Source organism: Nycticebus coucang, chromosome 8, assembly GCF_027406575.1.
Source record: "Nycticebus coucang isolate mNycCou1 chromosome 8, mNycCou1.pri, whole genome shotgun sequence".
Classification (NCBI taxonomy): Eukaryota; Metazoa; Chordata; class Mammalia; order Primates; family Lorisidae; genus Nycticebus; species Nycticebus coucang.
The window spans coordinates 100,398,838-100,416,801 of record NC_069787.1 but is presented as its reverse complement, the minus strand read 5'-3'; the positions used below and the strand labels follow the sequence as shown (position 1 = coordinate 100,416,801).

At 43.3% G+C, this 17,964-nt stretch overlaps 1 protein-coding gene across 4 annotated transcripts; it reads right to left on the bottom strand.

Annotated features, from left to right (window-relative positions):
• Positions 1 to 310: 310 nt before the first annotated feature.
• On the bottom strand, positions 311 to 17,088 carry CDV3 (CDV3 homolog). 4 transcript variants are annotated; one of them, XM_053599594.1, is made up of 5 exons: positions 16,749 to 17,088; positions 15,932 to 16,008; positions 7,657 to 7,802; positions 4,035 to 4,194; positions 311 to 2,732 (listed from the first exon to the last, which is right to left on the bottom strand). In XM_053599594.1, the coding sequence occupies exons 1-5, from the start codon at positions 17,001 to 17,003 to the stop codon at positions 2,582 to 2,584; spliced, it is 789 nt and encodes a 262-aa protein (XP_053455569.1). In that variant the 5' UTR covers positions 17,004 to 17,088; the 3' UTR covers positions 311 to 2,581. The 4 variants fall into 4 exon arrangements, with proteins under 4 accessions (XP_053455569.1, XP_053455571.1, XP_053455572.1 ...); XM_053599596.1 differs by having other exon boundaries at positions 311 to 2,268; XM_053599597.1 differs by lacking the exon at positions 16,749 to 17,088 and adding an exon at positions 16,405 to 16,502.
• Positions 17,089 to 17,964: the final 876 nt, after the last annotated feature.

Sequence of the window (17,964 nt, the reverse complement as noted above, 5' to 3'; positions counted from 1 at the left end):
TGTGGCTGGCCAAACCCCCCACATCTTGTTCATGTAATACAAAGCTTAGATTACCTTACCATAGTTTAAGGTAACAAAATTTAAATAGCAACTAAGACAAATATTTCAATACTTCTCTAAAGATGAAAAATGTTTATCACAACTTTACAGCCATGTTCACTCCCCACTGATCCCCGTGCCCTGCACACGTTTCTTAAACAGAAAAGTTCACTCTTGAGCTGAGATCATCATCTTCTCACAGAAAGAGGTAGGACATCAACTCATCATTCACAAAAATAAAAGGTTTAATAAAAACCATTACACTCTAAAATCCATATATTTATTTTTTATTGAATTTGTTAATGTTACAGAGTTCTTGCACTGCCAAACCATGCCTGAGAATTCAAAGAAAGAAATGGTACAATGGACAGCCTCACCCACCCATCACACAGTATGTTAAAACTTGATTCATGTACATTTTGATATTTTCACAATCTTTTAAAAAGTTATACCAAGAGTTGGAATTTAAGTCTGCTGCAGGTCTCCAGGTTTCTAGTACAGCATGCCGTCAGGTAACACCTCCATGTATTCCTCTCAGTTCATTCCTCAATAATATAACCCTCAAAGAAATTTTGCTGGAAAAAAATGCATACTTTTCAGGGAAAACATGTGGTTCAAGGTCCAAGGGATTATGGGCTAATGCTTTTGAATTCTTCATTTTAACCAAGAATCCCATTTCTTGTTTAATCATCCAAACTCCCCTTGGCTGGCTCAGTTACTCTCCCAAATACACTGGAAGGAAGGCATCTTGTCTGCCACCTCAAATAATGCCAACATTATTGCCCAAATACTGACAGGCTGACAGGTCCTGTCAGGAGATACTGTAACCCTCTCAGAAGTCCAATTCCTGCCCTGACACTTTTCATCAAGATGGAACTCCTACGGGAAAATGCCCCATCAGGATAGTTTGACTCACCCATTTGTTTCACTCTTGCAAGTACCACGTCTGCAACTCCTGCATTTGGCAAAAGGATTTATCATAGAGAAGCAGCCCAGACTGCATCAAATCGTCACATAACCACTCTGAATGAAGTTATTTCTTCTGAAGTTATTTGTCTTCCAAGACTTTTAAAACTAGGAAACTGCCAGACTAACTCATTAGGTGGAAAGAAACTTTTCTCTATAATCCTGGTAGCTTCAAGTCCCTTTTTAGGACTACAACTATTAGACAGCTTAGCTGTAATTATCAAAAATGAAGTGCTGTATCACCTTTCACCTTGACTCCAAATGAACAACATAAAGACACACCGATAGATTGATTAACAGAGCTAGCTGGGACAATCGTTGCATGTACAGAATGTCCAATACCTTAAAAATTTGGGCACATCACACTTGTAGGGGCAAAAAAAACAAAAACAAAAATTGGACACAGTATATATGGAATTCTTATCAAAGATCATGCACAATCCCTTTAACTTACATGGGTCGTAGCTGAGGTTTTGCTTACGTTGCTTTGAATTTATAAGGACAGGTCAGTGAATCCCTTAGCCTGAGCGGAAACCACGCTTTCCCTCTATAGTTTACTAATCACAACCTGATTAGAGGAGGCTTTAGCAGCACCTGAAGTAGAGCCTCTGGCATCCACTGCCCTTTACATCAAAGGCTATTTGGTTCTACTCTCAGGATTGGCAAATTCACAAGACAGTTCACAATTCTAATGCATACTTCAGGTTACTTAACCAAGCAATATGCTCTGTCAAAGAACTTATTTCAAGTCAAAGCAAAAAAGGCCTTAATGTGGAACAAAGTAAAAGCACTATCCAAATAAAAAATTCCTAAGAGAAACAAGATTATTCTCTTCCCCACCCCTTTTCCCACTCGGTGGACCCAAGTTTGGTTGAATATAATTTGTGGTTACCTCAGAACACAACTAAAAGTTTAAATTACAAATCACAGCCCTACACAGATGATCTGAACACATCAGTTCTTTTGAGACTGGTGTGTTCCTGGAAGTCTAATACAGCCACAGCCTACTACAGAGAGTATTCCTCAAGGGTGGGGCACAGGACAGGTTAATTAAGGTCACTTAAATCTTCATCTTTTACAGCAGATCAGAACCCAGATGGCTGACTTTCTGCAGGATTTCTGTTAGGAATCCAGTAGAGCTGGTTTCAAGGTTCACATCAACTAACAGCTGTAACTTTCTTCTATCCAGAAGTTGTGATCCACATGAAGTCCACAATGAGTGCAGCAAATCTGAGGTAGTCAACCCTTACGAAGGCTCAGTATCTGAACATAAAAAGATTTTGAAATGACCACTGGCTGCAGGTTTTGTTTTTTTGTATTTGCAGAGTAATTATGAAAGAACACTGTGGAACAATCTAGTTCACACATTTATATAACAATGAAAATTCCCCTAAATCCAATATACATAAAGAGCAGTTCTGACACTTTAAACTTCCATAGTGCAACAGGGCTGGTCACTTAAATCAAGTGGTCTGCATCAGGTGCTGTGGATCCAGCAGAGATCAGATGATGAATGGCTGTTCATGGTAGTGATCTGTGGTCTAGACACCTTAGAAGGGTTAGCAAAGACCATTCCTTAATTGTACTGTGTGTGGCTGCTTTTCTGATTTTCAAGCACAGCATACTGGTTGTCTAGCTGAAGTTTAAGTGCCTGGTTTTTCGAAACCTCATCCCTACCTCTATTTTTGTGTCTTACTACTTCAAAGCTCTTCTCCATTTCTTTATCCCTAAGGGAAAAGAAATGTAATCAGTAAATATTTCTTCTTCACTAGGATCTTTCAAATATTCTTCCTTGAATTAAAAAAAAAAAAAAAGCCACCACTTGGAAGAATCTTGGGGAAGGGCAGGAGGGAAGAACTGGTATATAAAATCCTTACCAAACCACTTTTTTTTTTTTTTTTTTGGTGGTTTTTGGTCGGGGCTGGGTTTGAACCCGCCACCTCCGGCATATGGGACCGGCGCCCTACTCCTTGAGCCACAGGCGCCACCCCCAAACCATTTTTAAGGCTTTAATTCAACAGAAAACACAAAACACTCTACTAAAGTTCTATGGTCCTGTCTTCTGAATAGTTTTTAATTGTGACCCTATTTCAGGACCATCATGAAGACAATTGATCAGTTAAAAGCTGTGTAATGGCATTCTTCCTAAGACTCAATTTTTACTTTTTAGCAAATAGATAATATATCTTTCTTTATGCATACGGGTAGCAATTTTCTCATTCAAGTAAGTTCCACTCATTATTCAATAATTCCTCCTCACTTCTATTTTATGGGAGTAGACCTGATTAGATCAGGTGAAGAAAGGTGAGGGTGGTGAGTCACTACCCTCCCAGAGGTCATCCCTTACACATTTTGCAGGACAAAACGGGAGCAAATCCAAGTGGAGGTTTAAATTCAAGCCAGCTGTGCTCTTAAAGTGGCGAAAAGGCTGAAATTTACTCTAAAAGCCACCCCAAAAAACATTTCCTTCTGATGTCATTTACATTTCTTCCCATTTTATTTACTTTTTAAAATTCACGTCCCTAAATAAGATGTAGATGTGCCATATGTGGTCATTTAACTCCACGTAGCATTCATTTTAAGTACCTGCTGAAATAAGATTATTTTAATATTAGATTTATAAATGCCAACATCTTTCATCTATTCACATTAACTGGGAATACAATGAAATACCACTGTCACATTTTTAGTTTCCATATTTTATGAAGCAGTAGCCACTACTAAAATACTTAAAAAGAATTATACCTAAATAAGATTTGTCTTTGTTACAAAACAAACTGGGGATCAGAGAAACTTTCGCTGACAGCAAAGTCTGTCTTCAGTGCTTGTTCCCTTTACCCTTTTCCGGACTTTTTCCTCTTTCCTCCCGCCTGGGCATATACTAAGTCTCATCCTAGTTAACGTCAGCTGCAGCCTGGGCTTTACTGAAAAGGAGTAAACCCCTTCAGGTAGGATTTTATTATATCCCTTGTGCCCACACCCTGGCCAATAAATGGAGGTCCCAAATAAAATGCAATTATAGTACTTACTTCCGGCTTTCTACATGCTTGGCAGTTGACTGCAGGGACGGGAACTGCGTATCGCTGTATATTTCTGGTGGTCCTTGTGGTGTTTTTCTTGTTGTGGTTAACCTGGCCCCAGGAGGCCTATACACACCACTAGTCATTGCCGGTTCTGGGGTTTCTGTAACTAATATTTTGTTAAGAGTTTAGTCTAACTATTCAAATGCTGGGCATTTTAAATAAGCTATTCTTGTATTCTCAATCACTTAGCAATTACAGAAAAAGCCAATACCTGATGTAAGAAGGATCATTTTAGAAAGAATGTCCCCAAGTAAAAACTTCTGCTTTCTTAAGGTAGTGCTCTAACTCCCCCTCCATGCACCGTGTTAATATCTATGTCACTGAGCACCACAAGTGGGCAGGACCCTGCTGGACCGACAACAGGGCTTGTCAGGGACTGCCTTTCCCAATGTGACCATTGCAGTCCTTAGCTTACTTATCAAGACAGACAATGACAATGACTTCCTTACCTGGCTGGTGTGTAAAGAACTTACTTATGGGTGGCACCTGTGGCTCAGTGAGTAGGATGCCGGCCCCATTATACTGAGGGTGGTGGGTTAAAACCCAGCCCCAGCCAAACTGCAACTGAGTACTTATAACAGAGACTGCATGGCCCTCAAAGCCTAAATTATTTACTATCTGGCCCTTATCAGAATATAAGGGCCTGCAGCACCAGTGTGCCTGGTATATGTGAGGAGAAATGTGAAGATCAGTTAACAATAAAGTCAGAAAAAAGGGAGAATCACAAGGTAGATATGCAAGGGCTCGTATGTCACTGGGAACTTTAGCTTCTCCTCTGAATTAGAAGGGAAACCACTGTAGGTTTGTAACCAGCACAGTGACATGCTCTGACACATATCAGAAGGATCGCCACTCTGGTGGCTGTGTTGGGAAGTGAGTGTGCATGGGTGGGACGGGACAAGAGTAGAAGCAGGCAGCCCAGACTAACAGGCTACCTCAGTAATCCAAAAGGAACAATGAGAAATCAAACCAGAGTGGAGCAACAGATTTGGAGAAAAGCAGTCAAGACAGTCTGAATATACTGTGCAAATAAACCAGTAAGAATCAACTGACAGATTAGATTTAGGTCTGGAGCAAGAGAAAGGAGTCAGATGACTTCAAAATTGTGGCCCAAGCGACTGAAGCAGTAACACGGAGATGAGAAAGGCTGCAGGGTGAAGAGTTGTGAGGGGTGAAAATTAATTCAGCTTTAGACATGATGAGTTTACATGCTGGGTGGACAGTTAAGATAGAGATCCGAGGGCAGAGTCTGTGGCTCACTGAGCAGGGCGCCAGCTCCATATACCATAGACCTCATCTCAAAAAATAGCCAGGCGCTGTGGTGGGTGCCTGTCCTCCCAGCTCCTGGGAAGCTGAGGCAAGAAAATCACCTAAGCCCAAGAGATGGAGGTTGCCGTGAGCTGTGATGTCCCGCGCTCTACCAAGGGCCACAAAGTGAGACTCTGTCTCTTAAAAGAAAAAAAAGAAAGAAAGAAAAAAGAGATCCGAGCTGAAGATGTATAAACAAGAGTCACTGGCACATGAAAGAGAGTGCCAACAGAGTGAAGACAGAGAGGAAAGAGAAACCAGGACTGAGCCCTGGAGCAGATGAGCATTAGAGGCAGGGGAGGAGACACCAGCAAAGACTAGGAAACAACCACAGGAGGAGAAAGTGGTGTTCTAGAAGCCAAGAGAAGAATGTGTTTTCTTTTTTGAGACAGAGTCTCATTTAGTCGCCCCCAGTAGAGTGCCGTACTGTCATAGCTCACAGCAACCTCAAACTCTTAGGCTTAAGCGATTCTTTTGCCTCTCAAGTAGCTCGGACTACAGGCGTCTGCCACAAAGCCTGGCTATTTTTAGAGATGAGGTCTCGCTCTGGCTCAGGCTGGTCTCAAACCTGTGAGTTCAGGCAATCCACCTGCCTCAGCCTCCCAAGGTGCTGAGATAACAGGCATGAGCCACCGCATCTGGCTAAGAATGTGTTTTGAGGTGATCAATTGTGCCCAACAATGCTAATGGGTCAGGTGAAGAGTTAGCAATGTAGAAGGGTTATTAGGGACCAGGGACAGAACACAGTCAAAACATTAAATGTTTTAGTAAAAAGCTAGAAAGGGGCTCGGTGCCAGCACAGTGGTTACGGCACAAACCACATACACTGAGGCTGGTGGGTTTGAACCCCGCCCGGGCCAGCTATACAACTGCAACAAAAAAATAGCCGGGCGTCATGGTGGGCGCTTGTAGTCCCAGCTACTTGGGAGGCTGAGGCAAGAGAATCGCTTAAACCCATGAGTTTGAGGTTGTTGTGAGCTGTGACGCCACAGCATTCTACCAGGGCGACACAGTGAGACTCTTGTCTCAAAAAAAAAAAAAAAAAGCTAGAAAGGTTGCAAAAATGTTAGCATGTAATAGTTATCTGTGATCATTGGATAGCAAGATTTGGGATGATTATCATTCTTTCTATTATTCTGAATAATAATAATGGGTATATACTACTTTAAAGCTATGCTTCTCAAACTTTCCTTATTTCATTATTGCCTTCCTAGGGAGGCCTTTTAGATATCTTTTTCCTAAAAGCCCCCAACTCCATGAAATTTTAAGACCACAGATACACTATATACCTGATGTATTCTGCTCCTTTGGTAGGCCACAAACTACTATTAAGACCTGCGATTTCTTTTTTTTTTTTTGACAGAGCCTCAAGCTGTCGCCTTAGGTAGAGTGCCATGGTATGACAGCTCACAGTAACAATCCCAAGTAGCTGGGACTACAGGTGCCCATCACAACGCCTGGCTATTTTTTGGTTGCAGATGTCATTGTTGTTTGGCGGGCCCGGGCTGGATTCAAACCGGCCAGCTCAGGTGTATGTGGCTAGCACCTTAGCCACTTGAGCCACAGGCGCTGAGAGCCAAGATCTGCGATTTCTTCACGCCCAAAGAACCACCAACTTTCACCCTTGAGAATGATAAAATCAGCCATGCTGGAATTCATACTTAAGAGAATAGAGAATAGGGAAAATAATACAAGCAGAAGTGAAACACAAGGGGTCCAATATTTCTTACTCAGCTGTCCAAAATGTATTAACACAAAAGCTTTAGGGAAATGCCCTTCCTATGAAAACTTTTAGTGTTAAACCCATTTCTAAAGGGATTTTTTTTTTTTTTTTTTGCAGTTTTGGCCAGGGCCAGGCTTGAACCCACCACCCCCGGTATATGGGGCCGGCGCCCTACTCCTTGAGCCACAGGCACTGCCCTAAACCCATTTCTAAATATCCTAAATGAAGCTTACCTTGGATTCTAATAAATGAAAATCTTTTCCTTATCTATTTCCCCAAAAGGCAGGAGTTAATATTTAGAGAGGAAACTGGAATAAATGTTTAAACACTTAACTAGTTCATAAATTTTATACCTGACTAGTTCACCTATAAATTTATCACATAAATTTTAGCAGTATACAAAACAAAACTATGTCTTTTAATTTTAACTTCCAGATTCCATTATTTAGGACTTAAAAGTCTTTATAGTTGAATGCTAACCATACATAAAATTGCATATATCAATTAGACATTATGAAACCAAAATAGTAAGATTACCAATTACTGGAGCAGGAGGTGCCTGAACCGGAGCTGTTTTATTCCAGGGACCTGAAGATTTCTCTATACCACCACCACCTCCTCCACCTTCTTCCCAATTATCACCTGGATCTTCTCTCTTTTCATTATCATCTTCTTCTTTTTCACTTTTGGAAAAGCAAGTAAGTTAATTCAATTAATGATCCACGAAGAAAATTGTCAGTCTAAATCCTTATCTGTGTGACCCTGTAGAAGTCCCTTATCTTCTTGGGAGCCTAACTGCTTCACTTGTTGAAAGAAAAAAAGGGAGGAGGGTGGAAAGTGGAGAAATTGGTAATTTTACCTACCTTATATAAGCTACATTGGGACTTGTACTTGACTTCATGTCAAACTATATATATATACATTTTTTTTTTTTTTTTGCTTAAAAGAGGTATACAAAACCAGTAAGTCCTGTAGTCCTTCCTACCCTTTTGCAAACCACCTCATACACTCAAGAAAATTTAGACATATTGTATTTATAATATTGGCATGGCTGTGTGACAATCAGCATGATTACAGCAGCTCCGAACTAAGAGCAGGACCCTACCTATCAGTTCGAGCAACTAAAGGAAGCGAGGATGATGCACCCTGGAATCCTGAGAAAAGAATGCTCTCAAAATTATAATTCCCATTCCAACAGAGCAGTCTCACCCAGTATTTATATAAGTGACATGATAGCGATTTCATTAGTGCCAGTCTCTACTGTCTGGCACAAAGAATACACAAAACTAGCCCCTCACAGATATGAATGTCAGTTGTTTTTTTAAAGAAAAAAAAAAACCAGAGGGCAGTGCCTGTGGCTCAGTGAGTAGGATGCTGGCCCCATACACTGAGGGTGGCGGGTTCAAACCCGGCCCGGCCAAACTGCAACAAAAAATAGCTGGGCATTGTGATGGGTGCCTGTAGCCCCAGCTACTTGGGAAGCTGAGGCAAGAGAATCGCCTAAGCCCAGGAGTCGGAGGTTGCTGTGAGCTGTGATAACATGGCACTCTACTAAGGGCGATAAACTGAGACTGTCTCTAAAAAAAAAAAAACCCCCCCCCACCCCAGAAAACGTAAGAACTCAGTTTTTAGCTTATCAGTTATTGTAAATGAAAAAAATTCATTATTAACAAACCATCTTAGGACTGCTGATAGTGGGCTGGGCATGGTGGCCCATGCCTATAATTCTAGCACTCTGTGAGGCCAAAGCGGGTGAATTGCCTGAGCTCAGATTCAAGACCACCCTGAACAAGTGCTGCTGGGTGTTGGCTGAGGCAAGAGAATCATTTGAGCCCAAGAATTTGAGGTTGCCATGAGGCATGATGCCACAGTACTGAGGGTGACAAAGTGAGACTCTGTTTCAAAAAAATAAATAAATAAATAAATAAAATAAACTCCAAATTATTTTGTAATAATCTTCAATGAAAAGTAAAAATCTTTTAACACTGAATGCCCCTCAGTTAAAGAGATTAAGAGAATTCTTGTGCATTTCTTTGTTCTTAAATTTTTTCAAATGTTCTAAAAACAAGCATGTTACTTTTCTAATTCAGAAAAAAATTTCTTTTAATAACCTCTAATTTAGGGTGGCGTCTGTGGCTCAAAGGAGTAGGACAATGGCCCCATAAGCCAGAGGTGGCGGGTTCAAGCCCAGCTCTGGCCAAAAACTGCAAAAAAAAAAAAAGGAATAACCTCCAATTTAGGGGCAGCGCTGGTGGCTCAAAGGAGTAGGGCGCCAGTCCCATATGACAGAGGTGGTGGGTTCAAACCCAGCCCTGGCCAAAACTGCAATAAATAAATAAATAAATAAATAACCTCCAATTTAGTCTGATAGAAAATGAGCAGCATTGGCGGCGCCTGTGGCTCAAGGAGTAGGGCGCCAGTCCCATAGGCCGGAGGTGGTGGGTTCAAACCCATCTCCAGCCAAAAACAACAACAACAAAAAAAAAAAAAAAAAAGAAAAAGAAAATGAGCAGCATTTAAAGCAAAGAAGTTTTCCTTACTGTCTAGTATCTTTCTACCACCTCCTCGCTCTCAAAAAAAAAAAAAAAAAACACAAATAAAATGACTACAAATTTAAAAATACATCTAGATTGCAAACTATTACTAAAAACCAAGGATGATTTAGACTATTACTTTAAACTATTACTAAAACCAAGATGATTTAATTAGAAGAACTGTATGTCTATAATAAAATTTACTACAGTGAATATACACTGGAAATGATCAGGACCCTTCACCCAACAAATGAAGAAGCTAAGGCCCAGAGATGCTTATAGTCTTGCCTAAATACCACAGTAGAAATGCAGGGTAGAAATAATTTACATGTGCTATTACTTTATCTTATTTATATATTCCATGAAGCGTCAACTCTCCAAATGCTAACGCCAGAATAAGAAACATGCTGCAAGCAGTGACTTCCAGAAAAGACAGGCTAAAATTCAGTGTTTGACCTAAATATAATATATAGTGTCTCAACAGCTATAGTTTATCTTTTTAAACACTATAATGCTACTGTAAATTCATCATCACAATTCAAAGTATACATTTTATTTTTTTACATGTGAGGTCCTTGGTCTTGGAAATTCAATATACGATTTCATAGACCACCATGAGTAAGCAAAAGGATAGATTTTATTAATAAATAGACCAAGGGAAAAAAAAGATAAAACCTCCAGCATGGTGGAGGGGGATTCCCCAGAGGGTCCTAAAGTATATGTTTTATAATACGTATAAAGGCCAGCACAGTGGCTCACACTTGTAATCCTAGCACTTGGGGAGGCCCAGGCAGTGGACTGCCTGAGCTTACAGACTGGAAACCAGCCTTAGCCAGAGCGAGACCCTGTCTCTGAAAAATAGCCAGGAGTAAAAAAAATAAATAAATAAAATTAAAAAATAGCCGGGAGCTGTGGTGGGCACCTGTAGTCCCAGCTACTTGGGAGGCTGAGGCAAAAGGATCACCTGAACCCAAGAGTTTGAGGTTGCTGTGAGCTAAGATGCCATAGCACTCTACCAAGGTGACCAGAAAAAAAACAAAACAAAAAAAAAAACCCACCATTGATGGGGTGGAGAGAATAATGATGCTGGAAAAAGGACATTTACTGAATACTATGACAGGCAGCATTCTTTCTACCCACTTTGCAAAATTAAGCCTCACAATAACACTAAGTAAGGTGAGGGAGGAAACCCATTGCACCTATGAGGAAACTTGTGCTCAGACATTTAAGACATTCAAGTACCTCAGGGCGATGCAGCAGCAGTGCCAAGACACTGGGACTCTACAGCCCATATGCTTTCACATTGTCTCTTATTTCACTCTATCCTCTTGACAGCTATCTTAGAAATTTTCTGTATTTTGAGATGTGAGAAATTAATTTTCTTTAACAACACTGAGCAGGATTACCTATCTCACACCAGCATATTTACAAAGATCCAAATATTCCCATTTCCTTACCTGCAGAGACACGAGAATTTATGCATCCCAGCTCCCGTCCCAACACTAGAGGGAAGCAGCTTAAACAAAAACTAGACTTGATTGCATAGAACTGCAGATGAACATAAAAAAATAAAAATTCAAAGAAAAAAATTCAGATTCGACTGAGCTGCTGATATGCTGCATATCTCCACAGGTTTGTCCTTGTCATTCCACAGTTACAACAGTAAAATGGTGAGACAAAAACGGCCTGATGAGCTATGCCTGGAGGCTTAAAGTGTACTGCACTTTATCCTAAGGATCTTTCCTGACCCCTTCCTGGTAGACCAAGTATCTCTCCACTCTGCCCCAGAGTACCCTATACATGCCTCTGAAATTACCTACTGCTATCTATTAGAGAATGAATTATTTTTACAATCCGAAAACCTACTGCATAAAGTTTGACATAGTCATTACATAAATATTAGCTATAATGAATCCAGCTTGGATTCAAGAATAATTTCTGGCTTGGCACCCATAGTTCAGTGGTTAGGGTACAAGCCACATACACCTGTGCTGGCGGGTTCAAACCCAGCCTAGGCCTGCTAAAAACAGTGACAATTGCAACAAAAAAAATAGCTGGGTCTTGTGGCGGGTGCCTGTAGTCCCAGCTACTTGGAAGACTAAGGCAAGACAATCACTTAAGCCCAGGAGTTGGAGGTTGCTGTGAGGTGTGATGCCATCACACTCTACCGAGGGAGACACAGTGAGACTTCAAAATGTAATTTTACCAGCTCTATCTGGTTAAATAGGTTTAAAGATCTAGATTTCTCAAAAAGCTTCCTGGAAAACCACTGGGCTCCAAGAACAATTTACTGAATCATGACAAATGTTCAATATAGTATAACCTCAAAAATTAAATGAAGTCTAACTTTCTCCCAAAAATCCACTTTAAAGATGGCAGAAGCCTTCTTGTCCCTCCATCATCAATGATCTAAACTCAAAAGTGTCAGGCTCCTTTATCTCTATTTCAATGGCTTTCCTGTCAAGAATTTGTCTATAATAATGACATGACTCTGAACAAGATCTATTAATCTAGACACAAAATTGGGCACATAAAGTACTCTTAGTATCTGAATCTTTATCTGGTTGATAAACATGAGAGAAGACCTTAATGTGGTATGCTTGCTGCTGTAGAAATATCCCCACCTTTCAAATGTTCATTTATCTTTGATAAATGCCCACCATGTTAAGGAATAGTGTCAAGACCTTTAAAACTATATCCAAAACCTGCAGCTGATGTTCAAGAAAGATAAAAATAAAGCAGATTATGGCAAGGATTGGTGGATCTGAGTGAGGAACATATGAAAAGAAGGAATGTTTTTCAAGTTAGCAGGTTAATGGAAAAGCTCTAGCATGGCTACTTAGGGGCAATGACTAGATGCTAAAACTAATGAAAAAACACAATATAAAAGCTGGTCTGCTTCAAGTCTAGCAGAACATAAATGCTCATATTAGCTGAGATTTACTTAAGGCCCTGGCAAGGGTAAAACACAGTATTTAAGAAATCTTTCACTAGGCCAGGTGTAGTGGCTCACACCACTCTGAGAGGCTGAGGCTGGTTGATTGCACGAGCTCAGGAGTTCAAGACCAGCCTGAACAAAAGCAAGACCCATCTCTAAAATTAGCCAGGCACTGTGGTGGACACCTGTAGTACCAGCTACTTGGGGGGCTAAGGCAAGAGGATTGCCTAAGCCCAGAAATTTGGTTGCTGTGAGCTATGACACCATAGCACTCTACCCAGAGTGAAAGAGTGATACTGCCTCAAAAAAATAAACTTTTCACTATCTCAGGAATAGCCAAAAAAGATAAAAGACTAAAATAAACCTGAATATAAATAGATGAATTTATAATCAATAATAATAAAAAAGTACTTTCTGTTTAAATGTCCTCCATAATTTAACAAAATTAATTTCCAACACTCAGTAAACTTGAAACCTTTTCTCTTCCTCTTCCAAAAGTGCTACTCCTACCCAATAAATTCAACGTGACCAAACACCATTCTGGAAAGAAAAGGCAGATCAAAAAGAGCCTAATTTTACAACAAAACAGGAGCCACACACATAGGCAATTCCACAACCCCAAATATAAGAACCTCACATCCCTTCCTCCCTCATTATCAAGACCAGGAGAAAGATATTAGGGGTATTTTCAAAACCACAGCTTTTCAAAAACATCTAAAATGTGGGCGGCGCCTGTGGCTCAGTGAGTAGGGCACCCTTCCCATATACCCAGGGTGGCAGGTTCAAATCCAGCCCCCGCCAAACTGCAACAAAAAATAGCCAGGTATTGTGGCAGGCGCCTGTGGTCCCAGCTACTTGGGAGGCTGAGGCAAGAGAATTGCCTAAGCTCAAGAGCTGGAGGTTGCTGTGTGCTGTGATGCCACAGCACTCTACCAAGGGTGACAAAGTTAGACTCTGTCTCTAAAAAAAAAAAAAAAAACCATCTAAAACGTGAAGGAAGCCAACAAGTGGCTAGGAATCAAACTTCAGTTTTATCACTTCTACTAAATGCTACTATAAAGGCATCAAGAGTAGAGAAGCCCCATTTCCTAAAAGTTGCCCACTATCAGGTTTCACTATGGGGTTAAGCTCACAAAATGACATGAAAACACCTAGGATATGAATGCCTAGCTGTGGTAGGTATTCTATAAAAGTCAAAAATAACAACCATGTTCTTAATATGTAAGAAGTGAAGGGCTCGGCACCTGTAGCACAGTGGTTACCGCACCAGCCACGTGCACCTGAGGCCAGTGGGTTCAAACCCAGCCCAGGCCTACTAAACAACAATGACTATTCCAACAAAAAATAGCCAGGCATTATGGCGGGCGCCTGCAGTCCCAGCTACTTGGGAGACTAAGGCAAGAGAAATCACTTAAGGCCAAGAGTTTGAGGTTGTTGTAAGCTGCGATGCCATAGCATTCTGAGGGTGAGTGAGACTCTGTCTCAAAAAGAAAAAAAAAAAAAAAGAGTGAAGAAAAAAATCAGTCCTGGTTGTTGGAAATTCTAACACCACAGTAAGCACTGTCATCCAGAAAGGTCAAATAAGTTTTCAGTTGAGGAAACTATTTACTCCACTGTGCCACACAATTACTGGCACTGCATAAATATGTAAACTTCAAAACTGAAAGGGTTTTATCAAGATCTTTTATTTCTTTAAATTGGGAGTAACGGATTTTGAATCTTAAACCAGAACCACATTTTTTTTTTTTTTTGAGAGTGTCACTTTGTCGCCCTCAGTAGAGTGCCCACAGCTCACAGCAACCTCAAACTCTTGGGCTCAAGAGATTTTCTTGCTTCAGCCTCCCAAGTACCTGGGACTACAGAAACCTGCAACAAAGCCGGGCTATTTCCTTAGAGATAAGGTCTTGCTCTTGCTCAGGCTGGTCCTGAACTCCTGAGCTCAGGCAGTCCATTCGCCTTGGCCTCCCAGAGTGTTAGGATTACAGGCATAAGCCACCGTGCCTAGCCAGAACCATATATTCACTTGTTTTTTCCCATTTTAGTAACCCTTTAAAATATGGCATTTATTGAACATCAATCTAAAGTTGAACACCATAGACTTGGTGCCTATAGCTCTAGCAGCTAAGGCGCCAGCCACATACACCAGACCTGGTGGGTTCGAATCCAGCCCGGGCCTCCAAACAATGACAACTACAACCAAGGAATAGCTGGGCATTGTGGCAAGCGCCTGTAATCCCAGCTACTGAGGCAAGAGAATAGCTTAAGCCCAAAAATTGGATGTTGCTGTGAGCTGTGACGCCAGGATACTCTACCAGGGGGACAACTTGAGACTCTCTCCAAAAAAAAAAAAATTGAACACCACAGAGTGAATTTGATTAAATATGTTCTTAATTTCAAATCCTCTAAACCAACTAATCCAGTTTTTTTAAAATACTGTTTTCTTGAACTTTAAAAATAACACAGTTAAACCGTATATTTCCATTACTATAAAGTTCTAGAGGAAGAAATCAACCTGTGGTGTAAGGACAGTGGTTATCTTTGGGGATGAAGGCCACAGCTAGGTGTTGTTATGAGCACTGATACTTCTATACCAGTAATATTTTTTCTTGACCTGGGTGCTGATTTACACAGGCTGATTTCACTATATGAACACATTAAAAACTCTATACTTCAATTGCAAAAATATTTATCAAGTTGCTTATTGGAGAGAATCTGAATACATCCACACTATCTTTGAAATAAAAAGAAAAACTAAGTTCAGTCACCAAAATTAAAAATAAAAATGTTGAAGAGACAATCTATTTTCACTGGCTCAAATAAGAAGCCCTACCTAGGGGCGGCGCCGGCCCCATATACGGAGGGTGGCGGGTTCAAACCCGGCCCCGGCCAAACTGCAACCAAAAAATAGCTGGGCGTTGTGGCGGGCGCCTGTAGTCCCAGCTACTCGGGAGGCTGAGGCAAGAGAATCGCTTAAGCCCAGGAGCTGGAGGTTGCTGTGAGCTGTATGATGCCATGGCACTCTACCGAGGGCCATAAAGTGAAACTCTGTCTCTACAAAAAAAAAAAAAAAAAAAAAAGAAGGCCTAACTAGAACTGGAAGTAGGTAAGCTCTCACAGGATTTTAGAGCCGGCAGCTAATTTGATGAGCAAATAGGAGGAATGCCTTCCAGGAGTGAGAAAGAATAGACATAATCCATTAGAGTCCTAATAAGCATATCTAAAGCACAAGTCTACTGTAATACTGCTTTGAGGCTAAAGGGGGGGGGGGGGGGAAGAAGCAAATTTGTATCCAATAACTATCCTAAAAGTCATCTACACACATTTGTAACCAGAACCATACCTTATTTGCATTGCCTGAACTCTGAGGCCACTGTAATCAACCTCTTTTTGCTCAAATTCTTTCCATTCATCTTCTTCCTGTGAAACAAACAAAAACCATATGATCAATGAAAGCTATTTGTAAACATGCAACTAAACAAATAATATACTAGGAAAGGGAATCAAGTGGCTAAACCAAGTACGGACTCATTTTCTGCCTAGAGCCCTTACTTGATCCTTAAGAGACTAGACCCGATAGAGGACAAACGTGCTCAGTAATCTAACATTGTTACTTCCCCCGGGTTCCTGCAGCAGAGCTTTTTGTTACTTTACAACAACTAGGAAAAGCAAAATGGAGAAGTCAATATAATTCCACAACTACACTTCTACCTCAATGCCACCACAAGACTTTTTCTTTTACGGGCTTAGAGACCAAGTTATGACAACAGAGTTGCCACAAATGAAACTGTTGGGAGAAAATTCAGCTCAAAGTACCGGGCTTAAGCCAGCACACCAAATTACTCCGAGTAGACGTCACTCGATAAACGCTCTGTGGCCGGCAATGCAGCCCCACAACAAGCGCCCCACGAGAGGGCTGCCGCCTTGATCACGGCCGAAGGCGAGCGCCGCGAGGTGTGGGGGCGGGTGTCCAAGGGGGTCCCGGTTCCCGCAAGCCCAGCCCGACGTGAGAAGCCGACGTCACGTGGCTGGCCCCCGCGCCCGCCCGCCGCTGGTCGGCCCCGCGGCCCCTCCCGGACGCCTCCCCAGGCAGGCGGGGGCGGGCACAAGGGGTACGAGCGCGCGGCCCGGGCCCCGAACGCCGGCCTGCCGGCCCTCACCTTCGTCACAGCCTTGGTGGCCGCCCCTGGGCCCGCGGCCCCAGCGCTCGCGGCCCCCGCGCTCCCGGTCCCGCCGTCTCCCGACCGGGGCCCCGCGCCCGCCGCGCCGCCCGCCGCGCCCGCGGCTCCGCTGCTCCCGCCGGCGCTCCCTGCTGCGCCCGCGGAGCTCGCCGCCCGGCTGCTCCGCTCCTTCTTCTTTTTCTTGTCCCTCTTGGCAAAGAAGTTGTCTAGGCTCCGCTCCTCCGTCTCGGCCATTGCCGCGGTCTCCTCGGCCCGGATGGGTGGGGTCGGCGGCGTGCTCTGCCCGCGGGTCTCGGAGCTCGGGGTCGAGGCCGGCTCTGCGTTCACGCTGCCCGGCACGGCGACGCCTCAGCCCCGCGGGGTCGCCGAGGCGTGTGCGGCAGGGCGTGCGGCTCCCCCCGCGTGCTGGCGAACGGTGGTACGGTCCGCCGGGGATATCGCGCGCCGCTGCCGCCGCCGGAGCCCGCCAGGGATGCCGCTGCTGCCGCGACGGCGGTGCAGGGTCCCACTCGCCCCACAGCCAGAGAGGAAAAGGGACGCGCGGGCCAGAGGCTCCGGAGAGAGTGCTCGACTAGCGGCGGCGCGTGCAGAAGGAAGACGCGCGCGCACAGGCCCGGAGGAGGGGAGAGGTGGTGGGGAGGGGAGGGAGGGGGAGGAGGGAGGGCGGGCCACCAGAAGCTAGAAGCAGCGCCCGCGCCTGCGTCCTTTGCACCACCCGCCGCAGTGGGAGCTTGAAGGGGCGGGCGGCGGGAGGAGATGGAGGCGGATCTGAAAAAAGAGCCAATCAGGTGCCAGGACGAAGCGCTTAGGTGACAATCCGTGGCTCAGACAGGGCGGGGCCTTGGTGTGGGGGCGGGGAGAGGAGGGTGTATGCAAATAGTGACGTCCCTGAAGACCCCAGCGTCCGGATTGGCCGAGGGTTTATCCTTGAGGGCGGGCTTTTAGAGGGCTGGTGGGTGACTTGGCTAAAGCGGTCCAGCAGGAGGGGCGGACGGGTTCTGTCTGGGCGCATGCGTAGGCTACACGTGTGCCTGCTCTCCCGGAGCGATCAGTGTCCTCGCAGTCGTTTGAACTTTGGCGAAACGGAAAGGCGCTGTGTTAAGCCAGCTATGTTCAAAGATTATTCCAATCCCTCTGCTCGCCTCTGTACTTCCACCCTCTCCTATCTGGTAACCATTACTTTCATCTTTATGAG

Excerpts from the sequence above, each read along its gene's own strand:
- CDV3 (XM_053599594.1), bottom strand. The coding sequence starts at position 17,003 with ATGGCCGAGACGGAGGAGCGGAGCCTAGACAACTTCTTTGCCAAGAGG. Across the intron at positions 16,009-16,748 it reads CCACCAAGGCTGTGACGAAG|GAAGAAGATGAATGGAAAGA; the intron begins GTGAGGGCCGGC and ends TTTGTTTCACAG. Across the intron at positions 7,803-15,931 it reads GTTCAGGCAATGCAAATAAG|TGAAAAAGAAGAAGATGATA; the intron begins GTATGGTTCTGG and ends CTTTTCCAAAAG.